This window comes from Argiope bruennichi, chromosome 2, assembly GCF_947563725.1.
Source record: "Argiope bruennichi chromosome 2, qqArgBrue1.1, whole genome shotgun sequence".
NCBI classification, from domain to species: Eukaryota; Metazoa; Arthropoda; class Arachnida; order Araneae; family Araneidae; genus Argiope; species Argiope bruennichi.
This window is the reverse complement of record NC_079152.1, coordinates 1,924,402-1,942,304: the sequence shown is the minus strand read 5'-3', so window position 1 is coordinate 1,942,304 and position 17,903 is coordinate 1,924,402. Positions and strand designations below refer to the sequence as shown.

Sequence of the window (17,903 nt, the reverse complement as noted above, 5' to 3'; positions counted from 1 at the left end):
GTCAATGTGACTACCAAAATAACCCCAAACGTTTAACATTTTCGATTTTGATAGAAGTAATTCAAATGGGTAAGAGTAGGCGAATAACTTCAAATAGATAATGTCAGGATCAACATTCAATTTCCGCTGGGCAAGCAAGGTCGCGTATTGAAATGGGAAACTGGTTCTTTTCAAAACCATCGTGAATCGAAAGCATTTTTCTTACTTTTTATTAAAAGGAATTTGTATAATGGCTTATTTTATATAAATGAACACCCGAGTTTAGCGAAACTTTTCGTTTGGTTTCCTCTGGAATCTACTTTATCCTCATAGTTAGAAATAATGTGAAATCGGGCTCGATTCAGTATATCATGTCTAACCGTATGGAAGTAGACGATTCTTATTCGTAGTTAATGACATCCAAATTCGTTTCGATAACATTATCACAATTTGATACTCAAAAGTTTAATATACCTTATTTGTGCTTTGACTGTTCCTAAATGTCAAAAGAAACTTTTATGATGCCAAATTTATTTCGCTCTAAAATATGTGTCTTCCAGTTTTACATTACGAATTTACATTTCATTTTAGAATTCAGTTTTTCTTGTTTATAGGAATGGTTTTAAATTATTTCCGTTGCTTCATAAACATTTGTATCAGTTTCAAAACGTATTTGCCACAGTATAACCAAGTTTGACCCATCACTAAATAGCGAGAACTTCTGTAAGTTTATTAAATAAGAATATGCAACACGAGTTTATCGAGGATTGAATAAAACATGCTCCGAAGTTCAGTAGTTTATTTACAAGCAAATGGCAGCTTAGCTGTATACACTTAACTGATTAAATAGTCACAAACACTTCATTTACACACAGCAGGAAAATGCCGCTCCCCATTTTACAAGATAAAAATTTCCGTCACAGACAACTGATTTACTCTGGATTGGCGAGTTTCCTGCAGTGTCACATTTATATTAAAAACACAAAAGGCAACAGTTTGGCACAATAGAGTTGCTACTTGAACATTACACTATTAGAATTTTTACATGTTATTTTACATCAAAGAAGATTTAGTCATAAGCTAATTCATAAAGCACGTGACATTTCACAAATAAGGCTACTGAAGAAGTCCGAATAAATATTTCGCGTTCTTTGTTGACGAGACCTTAAATATAAAAATTTAACTTGTAATTACATTTTCAGGAAGTAATTTGAATAATCCATTGAAATAGCCATCAATCAGTCAATAATTAAGTACTTAAAATTCACACTGTATAAACCCGACCTTATTCCCTGATGTAAAATGTTTAAAAATTGGTCTCATTCTTGGACTGCACAAATTCTTCTCGAATCGAAGACTAATGGGTCTATAAGAATGAGCAGGATCGTGAAAAGCCTAAATTCCAAATAAAATTTAGTCGTACTTGAATAGTTCTACATATTTATAGTCTTTCTTTTTCGGGTCGTTTTTTCTTCGAATGGCTGACAGTCAGAAAGAGAAACAATCCAACGACCAAGCACACTGCGTGGAACACAATGACGATGCTTATTGGCTGGTAGAATGGCCACTGCTCTTGCGCGCCGTGGAACTTCAAGGCATCCCAGTCTGTGGGCATGCCACACTCCGCTCTCATGAGAATTGCGTTCTCTTGCTGCACCACCGGATTCCTGGTGCACGAATATCGTATGTCTTCAGTGAGGGACGAGTTGAACTCGTTCTGCACCAACAGGTTGTAGATCCAGTGGACAGGAGACACCCATTGGGCCCAGGAGAACATGATGGATATATCGAGAGGGTGGATGCTGTAACCAGCTACGAGAGATAGGATGGTGAAGAGAAATCCCGTCCAGGTGGCTGCAAGGTGGCGAGTGGAACAGGCCCAGGTGCAGGCGAGAGCCATCATGCGGAGGGTGAGCAGGTAGAGGATCATGTAGCCGATGTAAACGCCGAAGGGGCGGACTCTGGAGGTGGTCTGTAAGCCTGCCATGGAGTAGGCTGGAACTGCATAGGCGACTGCTACAGCAGCAGCAGGTATCACGCTATAGGTCAGCTGAAAACAAAAACATTCTTTGATGAACCAGATGTGTGTAGTAGATGTAGATGCATGTAGAGAATTAGATTATGTATGAACCAGAAGGAGTGGCTCTCCAAGAATTTCTCATACACTCCCTCATTAAAGCATTATGCCCCAATCCCCACCATAAAAAAGTGTGGACTTGGCATAGAAAATGCCTTGCTTGACACTGGCGTAAAAAATTTTACTGTACAATTTTAACCTTTGGTATAAATTTATTATTTTTACTGAATATATCGCATCCTTGGCGAGTTTTTTGGTGATTCATTAGTGCTGTCAAAAGTATCCGAAAATCGAATTTGAGTTTTAAATATATTTTTTTTGTTCTAAAAACTAAAATTGACACAAAATTACAATTGTAGTCACAAGAATTTCATATATTTGATATATTTAAGTCATACTGTTTGAGTTATCGCCTTTACAGGCTTCTGAAAGTACAGACGGTCAAACAACGAACTTCTAGTTGGATTTATAAAAGTTTAATAGATGTTTGAGCTGTAGATGCCAAATATGTCTAAACAAATTTCACCCACATAGACTTCGTTTTTTAGTTAAGCGTGTTAACGTATATTCTAACAGACGGACTTCCTCTGAATAGATTTGCTTAAAATTTGATAGAAATCTACAAGTTTCATATAAAGACCACATACCAAATTTCATCCACCTAGGACAGCAAAATGATTACATCCGCCAATGTAAATGCAGTGATAGCTATTACAAATGAATGTTGCAGAAAAAAAAATTGAGTTTTATAACCACAATAATATATTCTAAGCAATCACTTATAAATATTCTTATCCAACTTCAAATGTTTGCCGACTCAATCAAGACTGTATACTATTACGGAAAATTGATTCAATAAGTACTTGGTGAAAACTAAGCTCGTTAATGGATAATGACAATTTTATCCCACAAAAGAACACGAGATGCAGGCAACAAAGCACGGTAGAAACGAATACAAAGATACTTGTAGAAATCACACACATGCAGACAGAAAAGTCACTCATTGACAGCACAGCACCATTCCGTCGAATCAATAATCCGAAGATAGAACTGACATTTCGTGTAAGTACTTTTTTAGAGTAGTAGTATCGAGTAAGAATCCCACGAGTAAAGATCGTAAAAGGATCTCAGATTTAGACTCCTGATAAAAGATATCACTATATTTCTTGTTTTTCCCAATTCTTCGCTTCGGTCGCCAAAGGTTTATCACGGCCATGGGTCAATGGCCTAACATGTACCAAAATATTTGTAAAACTCTTCCTTACTATGAAAGTAACTGAGCAGAGAAGCAACAATACGGATTCGTCATAAAATCGGATAGTACATACCTTGCATATGGCATAAGTAAATTTGTGATACAATCTCTCTCTTGTGTCTCGACTGACGATTCCTTTCTCCTTCCAAGCTAAAAAGAAAATTAGCGGATAAATTTTTTTTTAAAAAAGCACATTCAACTATAAGTCATCGGCATTTGCATCAACTTTCAAATATATATTTCATGATGCACAATTATAGCAATATCCACCTAATATTCGAAAATTTAAATAATTATTTCCAAAAATACATTTATAGAAATACGAAATATATAAATAAACATAATTAGAAAAAACGAGTTCCTCTCAGCCAGCTGGAAGGCAAAGATAGATTCCGTTACATCTGGCAACATAAAATGACGTTAGGAACTGTCAAAATGAGAGCTTGAAAATCCTTTTTCAGCCCTTCTAAGATATTGCAGATATCGAAACATTTTAAATGCAAAAGTTGTTCGTCTTAATAAGGAACTAATTTGGCTAATTGAATTTATTTTTCTATCTTAAATAGTAAGAAAGTTATGGCGAAATAAATATTTCAACCCCCACTGCCCCTCCCCCTTTGAGCTGAATGGGCCATTTACGAACTCGTCCGAGATTTTTTACATTTCTAAAATATTCCAAGCCAGTGAAAATCCAAACAAAATTACTCTAGTTATCCTCTTCTCAAGATAACATGGACAAAACGTTATTTATAAGCATATATATAAACTTTTGAACGAAGTGTTTCGGGGGCTAGGGACCATGATCGGTGTAGAACTAAAGAAATGTTCTCCTGTCTTGTCATAAGAACCATTGTAATAGGTAGTCTTTCTATAAGAATCCATCTTAAAAAAAAATGAAACTATTCAGCAATTAATGATTTAACTTGCCAAAATTAGAAGCCTTTGATGACCCGTTTGTTCACCTAGATTGAATTTTGGGCTGTTAAATGATTTTAAAAATTTCACCTTGTTAACCGATATTACTGAAAACACGAATTCTTTTGAATCAGCTTAATGCAGATTAAAGAATGTACGAATGTTTTGCTTTCACGAAGTAAAACCGGAAATGAAAACCTAATAGGGAGTTAATGGACGGCAAAAAAAGGAGACTGAATGTTTTAGTGGACGAGTTTGGATTCCTACATAGTATTTAAAAAGATTGTTGCACATAGTGTATCAAATTATAAATAGTATTAAAATTAAAGGAACAATTCTTAAAAAATTAGTTTCATAATAAGAGAATTTAATTCGAGTCTTAAGAGAATTGCTTCGAAAGATATGATTTGCCTAAGGAATTTGATGTCCATAACGATTGCCCATTTGGTGACGGTTTGATCTATTTTTGAGTAAGGCTTCAGATAGATAGTTGAATCGATTTCTTGATTTCTTTAATATCTTCCGACTCTGGCTCCCGAAAAAAATATTCTACAGTTCTATTAACTAATAATGATTTTCTGCTCAATGAATCCATCTGAAATATTTGTAAATGTAAGCAAATGTGTATAATGCTTTGCTTACATTTGGCTGTTGCCATTCGAGAATCATTAAGGGCAATTTCTGTATAAATATCTAAATGAGAGAATTTCAGAAGCCCCAAGAGACTGGTGGTAATCTATTGGCGCCATTCCTATTTGGTCAGTAACAGATGACAATCTGTTTGTCGCCTAAATGGCTACACATTTCAAAGCATCATTCAAGCTGGGCAGATACACTACAAAAAATTTGCTTTTCTTGGCGGTATAATTATTAGTGTTATGGTTGAGCTTTCTGAAAATAATCGAACAGAAACTAATACACCTTAGAACCAAGTTTCTTCATCTTTAAGGAGGCTTAAGTCTATATTTTGGAAATCATTTCGTTTCATAAAAAATACATTTACTTTATGCTTGAATCAGACATCGCCTAAGTGTTTTCCTCATCCTTATGCTGATATACACAAGATGCTAACAATAAAAATAATTGGGAACTTGAGCAACATAGACGAACTTATGTTAATCTATTTTCCATTTTTAATTCATATTAAAATATTCCAAAATCTAATGTTATAAAGAAGTATTTGTATGGATTTTTCTAGCGCAAGAGTCATGGTTTTGACTATGCTGAGCCAAACCAGGCTCAGTATTATAAAAATTAGGAAAATTGATACAGTACTGATAATAATGCAACCTAATTTTTTTTTATTAAAAGGATTCTAAATTAATTTCGTTTTCTCCATTTTGTATATCAGAAGAAATAATGATAATCACTTTTTGACGAAACTATTCATGGATTTTAAGAGAATGGAAAGGCGTTTTGGAAGTCATTTAATCAAATGCTGTAGAACTGGGAGACTTACCACTCGTGATCGTATAGAGAAGCGTAGGCCAGATGGCCAACGCCAGCATGACGTAATAGAAGCCAAACCTATCCTCGACATGTTCCTGCTCTCGTCCACTCCTCACATTCCAGAATGCTGTGCCAATGCAGACGGACATGAGGGCAGCCAGGAATACTTCGCCGCAGAAGTGAACCACGTTGAACGGGAAGGTGTAGATCAAGACACGGCTGAAGGAAGAAAAAAGATTAACTCATTAGTTGCCACGATCCCTATTTGGAGATTTTGGAGTTTCACGTACACCACTCGGCACCAAAAATGTACTTGTTACGCTTGCCCATTTAGTTACACTTTATATGAATTAATATTATGTGTTGCAGAAAATGTATATTCCATGCTTTTTTTCTTTACGAATTTCAAATTCGTCTGTCAGTTGAACGGAACGGAGTTGTCATATTTGAAGCATTATATTTGGTTCTTGTAGTATAATGAAATATCATAATAAATATGCAATTTAGAGGTCATGATAACGACATGCCACTTACTCGGTCTTTTTTTTTTTTTTTTTTTATTGAAATCATTTTATTGTTCATTTTACATCGATTTTTTTTCCCAAAAAATATCAAATATGCTCAAAACAAAGCATAATTTGAGTATAATTACACTGTTACGCAACTTTTTGTTCATATATATAACTTATCCGTTTAAAAAATTTGAAGGAAAAGTTGACAATGAAGGGATAAATATTAAATTTACCGTTTTACTGTAAAATTAAAATTACTGTAAGTAATTTTAATTCATAAATTAATATTACTACAAGGAAAAATTACAAATACTTTGATATTCATTTGTAATAAATACTTAGTTTGAAAATCATCTGCTATATTTATCGTTTTTCCAGCTCCCATGAATGCTTCATCGCATACATTCGACAATATTGTAACAACTGACATGGGAATCTAATGTGGCGTTAGTTGCTTATGTGAGAATTGAGTTTAAATCCCTACAAAATTTAGTTAAAGATAGAAGAAAATTTCCAAGAAGTTCAATTCCTCAGTTTGACAGACTACAAAAAGGGAGTAGTTTCCTTAAATTCAGTTTCACAGCTGGACGAGATATTGAAACCTATTGATTTCTACGATTCACGCTATTATAGTTCGTACTCTATTAGAACAGAGACTTAGAACTCTCTTTAGTATAATAAATTTAGTATAATGATTGTATATATATATATATATATATATATATATATATATATATATATGGAATGTTTACTCGCAAAAATATTAAAACGCAATAGTCAGTCAATTTCGTGAAAATGACTGACTATGAAAGCCAAACTTTCCGTTTAGCTTCTACACTAATCATGTGCCGCGAATAGTAGACTGGTTAAGACGTTAACGTAGCATTCAAGAGACCCGGTTTCGATTCTGGGCTAACATTTTTTGCTTTCTTTTTTAATTCATTTCAAATTAATTTAACATTTTACAAACAGTTTGAAGTAAGGTGTTTTTCATTTTTTTTATTTTTTTATTCAAGAATAAGTATTTATACTCCAATTCGGGGATTATAATTTAATTTCTAGAAGAATAATAGTTATAAGTATGAATGCATTTTTTAAAAATATTCAGAATTACTTAAATTAACAATTTAAACATGGTTTCAACTCATATGATGCTCATTTTTATATGGAAAAAAAAACAAATGTATTTTCTTTTAATACATAAGTTATGAACATTCCAAATGCATATTACCATTATACGAAGTCTCATCTGAAATCGAATTTTCAACCTCGTGCTCTCCTCTTGTTAATAATATTAATTGACATGTTCATGCATTTGAATTTATGACTTTTTACTGTAAGAAAAAATTGTAAGATATTTAAAGCCAGTGAACTATGACGTCAATTGTGATTTCTTTCTGAAAAAAAAATGATGCATGGTGATACAATATCTTCAAGCCGGATGTTAACGAGCCGTAATAAACAAAACGTATTAGGAAACTATTCTGAATTGGTACGCGGTTTATATGGAAATTTCCCAAGATTTTCCATTAAGACAATAGAATTTTTAGAGCAAAATATTGTTGAAAAGGTAACTTCTAAATGTCTTCGCTCAGATTAACGACTTTTTTTTTAAGAATAAAAAGTTGACCTGAAATATGATCAGTTATTTGATTATTGGCTTTTTGACTAACAATGGCAAAATTCTACCGATAGGGGGTGTTCTCTACCCGACTGGAGTGACAGGACCTGCTGTAGATGAGTGTATTGACGGCTTTCAAAATTTGTCCAGATATACATCTTCCAGTCGAACCAGGTTAAGTTGATGATTGCATGAATGTGGTATAAAAATATTATCAAAAACTATAAAAAAAAATTTTCTACTCATTTTATTATTCTGGTTATACACATTTCAGAAGAAATAGTAGCCCCAACAGTGCTAAAGTTAGTCTCAAGACATTCAATATGGAAACAATTGCTCGCTATTTAAAATTGAACTCGGGTTCAAACAAAACACAAAGATAGGATTCTACTATCAAATTCAAAGTGTTTGGATTCAATGACTAATACAAGTCATTATATTCAGCAATTATTTTTAAACATGACTCTACATTTTTCCTACTTCCTCTTTGTTCATTAAGATTTTACACATGCAAGGATATTAGCATACGAGGCATCGAAACGCATGAAAAAAAATCCAATTTAGATATTTACAAACAGTTTTCCGACTATTGCTTATATTCTACTGCACATTTCACATTACAGAACAGATAACCACAGATGGACAGAACTTATGTTTTATTGGAAAATATGATAAACCATAGGGAGATATATTCATAGTGATAGTAGATCGTCATGACGTCAATGCAACCAAATGAATTGGGCTTTTTGGATACATTTTTATCAAACTGTTCACTACACGAGACAAATTATTTTTTACTTATCACTATGCACCCTTAAGATCATGCGGCTTTGAAACCCATTCTGAGCCATCATAGTGCACATACAAGTACTTTGAGAGGTGTTAAAAACTTGTCTCTTTCGTATGCGCATGTTGATACTGACAGAGTGCATATGGTTTTTATTAGTATATTTTGGAAAATGCGTGAACAACTCCAGAAGTGTATTATTGCAGTTTTAATATTTTCAATCCAGATGCATCATGTTGCCCATGCTAAAACAAAGCAAATTATCCATTTCGAATTTTAAATCTTGTGATTTACAGCAATACAGTCGCGATCAAAAGAACGATAGCTTCCAGCTTCAAAAATTTTAGTGACTATGGTATCGAAACGTTTACACTTAAAAGCGTTAGGCCTCGGCTAAATGTGTGCACAGTGAATTCTCATAATATTTTTGGAGAAATAAAATTGTTAGTAGGATGAAAATAGCAAAAACTTGCTCGAGGAAAATTTCCTCCACATTTATTTTGCTTTAGGGTGGGCACATACCCGAAGGCCACTCGAAACCCTCTCGTCCCTGTTGTCCGATTTTCACATGCGATCAGTTTTTACCTGTGAAAAATTTATACTAAATAAGTCATTGAACTAACTCCCTGTCATAAAAAAATTCCTTTTCTTATGTGATTAAAACTGAAATCCGAGTATTTCTTTATGTAGTATCACAGCCTTTTTTAAATGTGAATTTTAAAATAATTAGGCTTAATTCTAGTAATGTGAAATAGAAATTTCAAACTAAGGGAACGATAGATAATTTCAAGATCATGCAAAAAAATCATTTAAAGTATATCAAAGGGATCCTTGTAAAATATCACATTCTAACGATTGAGTGTCGGTAATCAACATAAAATTCATTTTTACGTTCCTATTCAAGTACGAATTCTCATAATTATGACGCATTTCTTAATAAACTATTGCAGCTGAAATTTTAGCAGTACTTATTAAATAGCCAAGAGTATCAATCTGTTTAAACTGAAATCCAACACATCCGACAGTCAAAAAACCATTCAGAATTTGAATGGTTTTTGAAAGAAAGAGCTGTACTTACATCCACAAAGTCAGCACCTGAGTGCATATATTGGCCCTCTTTATGATGGCAGGAGGTACTCCGGGGGGCCCCGGGTCAGAGAGGGGCTCCTGTCTCCGCCGGAATATTTCCACCAAGTTCTCCACCCGCTGGCTCGACTCCAGCATTGCCTCGGCCGACAAGTTGTCCAGAGTCACTAGATCAACTGTAAAAGAAGTTGTAGGAATCAATGATGCCATTCGATTAAAATACAAGTCAGGTTTTTGTCTTTTAAATATATTAAAGAAGCTTTACAAATAATCTTCACTCTGCATTTAGATAATCGTCTTGCCCGAAATTCAAATTTTAAGGAATTATTTATTTTTATTTACGGGCTCCCTTAAAGTTGAGGCCCCTAAAACCTATATAATAATCTGCTTCTTCCTAAAGTATCCGGTGAGAAAAGGCTGAATGTCGGCCACTCGCGTCTCTTCGATGGGCATCAAGTTGTCAGCGAATGGCTTTCAGCGGGGTCATGATTTGTTTAGTCTTAGTTTTATCAATTTTCCTGGATACATATCTCACAAGGGGAGTTATTTTTGATTTCCTCCAATCACCCTTTAGATAAGTGTTCAGATAAGCAGAGCCTTAAATATCGAGAAAGCAAATGTAAAAAAAAATACCAAGTTATTGCCATCAGTGCTTGAGTCGTTTTTCGAATTTATTACTATTGCATTCCACAATGCTGAACTTTAACATAATTACAATTTAATCGCCAATCATAAAGTTCCATCTGAGAGATGTTTCATCGTATCGTCCATTTAACTGCGCAATATTAAAGCACTTTGAATTGGTTCAATCAAAATTTTGCAAGATTCAATCACATTCCAAATTATTAAATCATGTTAAACTATTTTTACAATTTTAATGCTTTCTTACGAGATTTCAACTTTGGTTGGTACTTTAAATACAAGCATATTTAGAATGGGATCGATAAATATATTACAAATGCATGTCAACTATAATAAACCATTCATTGAAGATTTAAAATCATTAACAAACCGATGTGAGAGGCTTCTATCTTCTATGGCAAGTCAAAGAAGATAGGCACTATTAGTTTGTCTATCCTAAGTGTTCAAATTCTATATATAAAACTACTGCTTTAAAAATGTCTTAGCAATATAAATATTGCCTTTAAATTTTACGTATTTTGACACAGACAAAAGTTCATTCATTCCTAGAAATCTTTCAATCAAGTTTGAAAATTTTAGCTCGTGTTAATACCAGCTCTAGCTACGCATTTGAAATCAGAGATCGATGTTCACTCATTTCTAAAACTTCATAAGTAAAATCAAGGGACAGTCATTCGACTAGACTTGGCCTTACAGTACTGGTTTGCATTTTTATTTTTAATGTCATAAGAATTTAAAGCTATGATTGATTGAAATTTATGATGATGTATCCGCTTTACAACGGAAAGAGGGGCGCAGTAGCTTCTGAGGGTAAAGACCCCTGACCACCCGAGGGGAGAAGTCCGACTTCTAGCTCATATGAATATGACACGCACACTCGCTTGCACAACCTCTTTTTACAGGGGGGGCTCTTTCACACACACCTCACAGATAGAACATAGGAACAACCATGCCCAAACCAGGAGTCGAACTCGGGACGTCCAGATCATGGGGAAGACGCGCTATCCCTATGCCAGGGCGCCGGCGTAATTTAAGATACCACCCCAGACTGCAAGAAATGTGCACTTGTGATAATTACTTCAGGGACACAGCAGAATATGCACTTACGGTAGTAATCGGACGGATTTTTGTAAGCCGGACAGGGGAAGTCGATGTAGGCAAAGTAGGAGAGCATATCTCTCCGCTTTCCGAAGAAGAGCATCCTTCCCGTAGAAATCATGGCCACTGGAAAAAAGAAAAAAAAGATTCTTTTAATTTTGTTATAGTATTTTCGTCTAGAAATGGAGCGAGAAGCATTAAATAAGTATTAGTCGATATACTGGAATCAATAATCGCTTAAGATCATATTTAAAACGTTTTCAAGATCAGTGGTTCGCCTATCATATTAATAAGCATAAAAATGATCATCACTGAAACGAGTTCATGCAGAGAGATCTCGTATTATCTTGCTGTATGAACTTGTTCAATTACCATTAAACGAGAATGCACTTTTAAACAAATTGGACGATATATTAAATAAAGTTGTGTGTGTGCACTCGTTTCGGCACTCGACAGACAAACCGTTTGACGTGCAGCTACACAAATTTCATTTGAACGTACCTTGGAGGCTGATCTATAATTTTTTTTATTCTGAAATTTGAGTAATTTTAACTTTAAAAAACGGCCAATATTTTGGAAAAATTAAACAAAAGATTACTTCGTAGCCCTCAAATTGTTTCAAATATTTAATCGAGTCCACTGCTGCACATTAAAGAAGTAGTTAATATCTGCAGTTATAATACCTGGAAGTTTAGTAGAACAGCATATTTATACTTTTATTAATGCTATGATAACACGGGCTTGTTTTCAGTTAGATAGGTTCTCGTACACAATGAACAGAAAACATACAAGGTTATCAAAATAAAACAGCTTTGATGCCTAACAATGTGTCGGACATGAAGCGATAGTTAAATGACTTGATTCAGATTAAAAATAACAATTATCCTGATCCAACCACTGATCGCCGGAGACGGCTAGCAATTCATAATTACTAAATAGGCGTTTGTTTAAAAAGCTAGCATTACCTCTAGATATCATGGTGAAGATTTCGTAAGTGGGAGGGTGGATGGTCATGATGACGATTCGGCCCCTTGCCGCCCACTGCCGCAAGTATTCGACCAAGAAGAATGTGTCGAAGATGTCCATTCCTTTCGTGGGTTGGTCCAGCAGAACGATATCTAAAGATGAAAATAGATATACTTGCGGTGAAAGATGCATTTGTTACTTCACATACATTTAGTAAAATTTAAGTACAAATTCTTAATCTCTCAAACTCATATGCTTCATGCGCATTCATTTTAGTTTGAATTTGTATAGAAATGATTAATAAAAAGATGGCTTGTTACTGTAATGTTCCGTTAACATCATTTTAACAATGCTAATGTTCTAAATACCAATGCAACAATGGGCTAAAATGCTATTATTAACATTAGCAAAGAATTAATGATTTTTTCAACATGCAACTGACATTCATTCGACGGATGATTGATATGTTCCGTTATAATCCGAGTTCTTAAACAGTGAAAGCGATAGCAATGCAATGCAATGCATACTCCGAGTTTACTATCCAATTCGAGAGCCGTTTTGGGACATACCTCGTCATTTCAAACTTGTTCACATGACGAGGATGACGCTACTTAAAATTCTCTACAAACTATCTCTTCATGCAAATAAGAAGACATTTAACAGCGACAATTTTAATAATAGGCACTAGATTTTCATGATTTTTTTAATCAGATATCCAATCTAGAATCAATGGAGTTTAGCCGACCGATATAGAGGCCAAGTAAGCCGCTGCCATATTTAGATTAACTCCAAAAGGTTCCAAAATTTATATAAATTCTAAAGAAATGTTGAGCAAAAATAAGTTTGTTTCTGTGTATTATAAAAAATACAAATAAAAAAGTCATTTACATATATTTTATAGTATAATAAAACACTAGTTTCCAGATTTCTTACATGTATGACACTGATATAAATAAAGTATTTACGATAGGCATCGAAAAGACTAAGTTGTTATTACATAAAATTAAGAACACGTAAGGAATAATAGTGAACAGAATATAAAACACAAATCAACTTACAAACAGAATGAGATGCTACGAAATATATTTTTCTTCAAATATTAATAGAAATAATTAATAAAACTTCTGTCTTCAATTAACCCTTATCCCTCTACTTTTTCCTAAGAGAAAAATCTTTTGTTGTATCATCAATCTCTTGCATCGCATGCTTCTTGCTCATGGACAAAATAGCCAGACTGGTTTAGCTTTGAAGTATTCGCAATTAATCAAGTAATTTCTGATCAACTTCCATTCTAAAGAGCTTTCGCAGTTGACAGTGCTTTTTACACTTGTGAGCAATATTTGGAGTGTTATCATAATACTGGGTCGAGTGTCTTCTAGTTTGGATTTCACAATAAATTATAATAATCCAAAGGGGTCCACACTCATTTATTTTCGCTGTCTGCGGTAATTATGAAAGCCAATTGTGGAACTCGTTCGAGCTTGACGTTCTGTTAGTCAGTTTAAATAGATTGGTAGTCCATATTGCATTGTCGTCTGAATCTATTAGTATAACCAATGGGAAACAGTTCAATTTTTCTGCCAAATTCCGTAGAAACTGAAACCTTTCACAAACTTACTCAATTATTGTATCTAACGAAGGAAACAGCTTCTGTCTCCACAATTATTCTTGCGTCTGTTCTTGATTTTTAAACTTTCTTTTATCTATCAGTTTTTCCAGAATCAAAAAATGTTATGTAAAAATACTATGTCATATGAACGGCTTCATCCCACCTTGTATCCTGTACCATTTTTTAATTTTTGTACGTTGCCATTATCAAAATTTCTCAATGATGAGTGATCATGAGGAGGAGGGGGGGGGGCAGGGAAATGAATAGAAACCTAATGCATCTAAAAAATTTACTTTACTCGCCTCAACTGAGGCAGCATGTAAGCAAACAAAGATTAAAAGACTGGTTTGAATAAGATGTGAATTTCAGTTTTGAAATTTTGTTCTTTGCTGAATTCCTGAATGCCTTCCAGCCATAACAGCAGCATTAAACAGAGGCATTACATAAACATTTACAGCTCAGTATATCGATATCAGCTTCAAGTTTGCTGAAAATCGTTTGAAACTGTTTCAGCGGTTTTAAGTTTCGTTTAAATGAAATCTATTTAATGTTACATATACTTCCTAGTTTTCAATAATTTTATTTCAGTTTACAAGTTATTTATTGGGAAGTTTAGCGTCTTCACCATCTAGAGGCTTCAAGTATCGGAAACTGCACTTATCAACATAATATGTTCTCTAAATTTTAATAATTTAGAATCAAAGCAGTAAAAATATGGTTAAAAAGTCGATATTGTGAAAATATTGAAAAAAATTTATTCAATATTCTGTATTTCTGAACGGTTTTCTACATAAAATCGTTTGAATTGTTTTATATATATAATGGTTGAAAAGTCGATATTGTGAATATATTGATAAATATTTTTTTTATTCAATATTCTCCATCTCTGAACGGTTTTCTACATACAATCATTTGATTTTTTTTTTTCCTGTGCTCATTTTTGGCAAATAACATGGATATTTATTATAAGATAATTAACATTTTACGAGGGGTGCTCCAAAAAAAGTTTACAAGCAGATATATTTGGAAAGTAGAAATTGTGGATGGGAATATTGTTACCCAGAGTATAGACAGATGGCGCTAGTTGTCTTAGACCGGTCGTTCGAGCAGATAGTGTTAGTACCGAGACCTGAAACAGCGACAGTAATGGCAAGACGTCTAGAAAAGTCTCGTCCATAGGTACGAGCCACGATGCGTTTTCTATGGGCCAAGAATGTGCCCTTATAGGACATTCACAGAAAAATCGTTTAAGTGTACGGGGGCAAAGTATTGAGTAGAAAAGAGGTGGCGAAATGGTTCTCTCTTGAAGCGGGCAGAGAGATTGCTGGAAAAGTTTAGGTGGGAGGTCTGCAGTCACCCCTCATGCAGCCCCGATTTGGCTCCCAGTGAATATTACCGAAACAAGGTTCATATCAGATGGTGATGTTCAAAAAAGAGCCGAGGACTGGCTCAATAGCCAGGGACCTGATTATTACGAAGACGGATTAAACAAATTGGTCCAGCGGTGTGATAAATGCCTCAACAGGTTTGGTGATTGTGTAGAGAAGTGACCGCCGCATATGTCTCTTAATTACCATTTGTATCCTGTGTATTGTTAATAAAGCATTTTTCCTTTGCCTTGTAATTTATTTATTTTGATCAACCCTCGTAAATGCGATTTATCTTTAAAAGCTGTGTTGTTCAAATTCAAAAATGAGAAAAAATTAGAACTGTTAATTGAAATTCTAATGCAAGTTTGTTCAAATTCAGTATAATTTCTCAATATGTTTTGTAGTTCTTTAACGGTATAAACATCTGCACATTTAAAAAGATTTTGCAGCTTGCAAAATTTTTTTTAAATGTGATCTTTAATGCATAAGAGAAAAAAAATATATAAAATTTGTTATTTATTAAACGAATATCCAGTATGGAAAGATCAGATACAATTAGAATTCTTAGTTTGAGAACTATATAAAGTATTCAAATTATCTGGAAGACTTTGAACGATCATCTGATTGCCTACTAAAATAAAAAATATTTTCCCTTAGATCCTTTTCAGGAAAGAATTCTTCCAATTTCTAACGCCACTTCGGATTTTGTCGATATTTTTGTATTATAAACGTTTTCTTCAATCTATTTTATTCAAAAATTTTAAAAATTCATCGTGAAAACCTTAATCAGGTACCTTAATTTAGTTCAACCATACGATATTTACATAGATTAGATGTAAGGATTGCTAAACACCCAATGAATAAGAATTGAAGTGCAACAACAAGTACTTTTTAACGTTATTCATGTAGAAATTCTTTTTCTAGAACACCAAATTATATATCCCAACACACGCAAAAATAGCCAATTCTTCTGTATTGGTTTATTGATTTGTAATCAGATTTAACTGGATTCATAAGTTCTTCCTTATATTATTCTTAATTTAACATGAATTAGTCAACATTTCTTAGCACAGATATATTCGGAAATTTGATATTTCTTTCCTACCTGTGTCCAATAAGAGCTGCGACGCAACATTCAGTCGCCTCTTCTCCGATTCAGTCAGATCAGACACTCTGGTATGCTTCACCTGACCGAGTCCCAAATCCTCGATCAGGGCATTAATCTGAAAGAGAGAATAAGCAAACATCTAAACAACCGGATAAGATGATTTAGCTAGTTCAGTTTCAAAAAGGACACCTTGTAAGACCCTCTGCCAATACATTTTTAAAAAGTATCCCAGCTATACCGGTTTTTCGCATAGATGCTCGCGCATTTTCATTTCCATAGGGCATTGATATTCATTCCAAGAACAATTGCGATCAGTCTTAAGGCAGGATTTTGCTTTCTCGTTTCATATGAAAAATCGTAACCTCCAAATATATCATCGGTAGTCTCAAGTCCACCGGTTCCGCTATCGAAAAAAGTGTCAAAAATACTGGTTGGATAGCGGATGGAAATATTACGCGTATTCACTCCATATAGCTTTCGAATAATATATTTTACATTCTCAAAGAATTAAAAGAAATGCAATTCTTCAGACACTGTGCCGATTTCGAAAATGTGTTTCATACCAAAGCTTTTGACCCTAGATATGCCAATGATACCGTCGTCAACCCTCCATCATTCTCCAATTTCAAAAACACCAGTTCATTGTTTATTATACATAGCGAAAACTTTGTTAGCCATCTTTTACGATTTCGATTTTTCCCCCCTTTTTATTTTGGATAAAAGCTACCGATTAGATCGGTCATAAATTCCCGCTTACTCTCTACCATCTTGAAATTCTGAGAAATATCGCAAAATAAAACATCGACAACCTAAATTGAACCCATTTCGTCAATATGTAAACATCGGTGACCGATTAGAAAGTTATGCAAGGTGATTCCAATTCCACGTACAGACTTGGAGGAAATAATGAGGACAAAGATATGAATAATATTCACATAAAGAAACCGAGGGCACAATCAGTTTCTTTGATCATAAATGCAAGGTGTTTCAGTTCAATTGAAATAAGATGTTTAGTGCCGGCAACCTAGCCTAGGTGTAACGCGTCTTCCCTGTGATCTGGGATTACCGGATTCGAGACGTGGTTCGGGCATGGTTGTTCTCTACCCTGTGTTCTATCTGATGTGTTTTTACAAGGGACCCCCCTTGTAAAAAGGGGTTGTGCAAGCAAATGTGTTTCAACTTCATATGAGCTAACAGTCAAACTTCTGTCCTCGGGTGCTCAGGGGCCTTTGCCCTCAGAAGCTACTCCACATTCGGCTTAAATCGCCGACAGTTCGTCAGCAGGCTTGTCAAGTGCCATAAGTAACAGCAATAACAAGATCAGTATCTAACTTCTACATTAACGAAAATATTTTTATAAAATTTTCAACAATGGTACATTTATTTAAAATAATCTTTTACTGTATAGGAATCTATGGGTGCAACTGAA

At 34.2% G+C, this 17,903-nt stretch overlaps 1 protein-coding gene across 1 annotated transcript in view; it reads right to left on the bottom strand.

Annotated features, from left to right (window-relative positions):
- Positions 1–761: 761 nt before the first annotated feature.
- LOC129957580 (ATP-binding cassette sub-family G member 8-like) overlaps positions 762–17,903 on the bottom strand; it is a 90,096-nt gene continuing 72,954 nt past the window's right edge. Inside the window, exons 6-12 of the mRNA XM_056069977.1 lie at positions 16,472–16,589; positions 12,387–12,539; positions 11,431–11,547; positions 9,674–9,857; positions 5,686–5,894; positions 3,385–3,461; positions 762–2,029 (exon numbers count right to left, since the gene is read on the bottom strand). Of these exons, the coding sequence (XP_055925952.1) occupies positions 1,421–2,029; positions 3,385–3,461; positions 5,686–5,894; positions 9,674–9,857; positions 11,431–11,547; positions 12,387–12,539; positions 16,472–16,589 (1,467 nt within the window). The 3' untranslated portion in view covers positions 762–1,420. The remainder of the gene's footprint in view (positions 2,030–3,384; positions 3,462–5,685; positions 5,895–9,673; positions 9,858–11,430; positions 11,548–12,386; positions 12,540–16,471; positions 16,590–17,903) is intronic.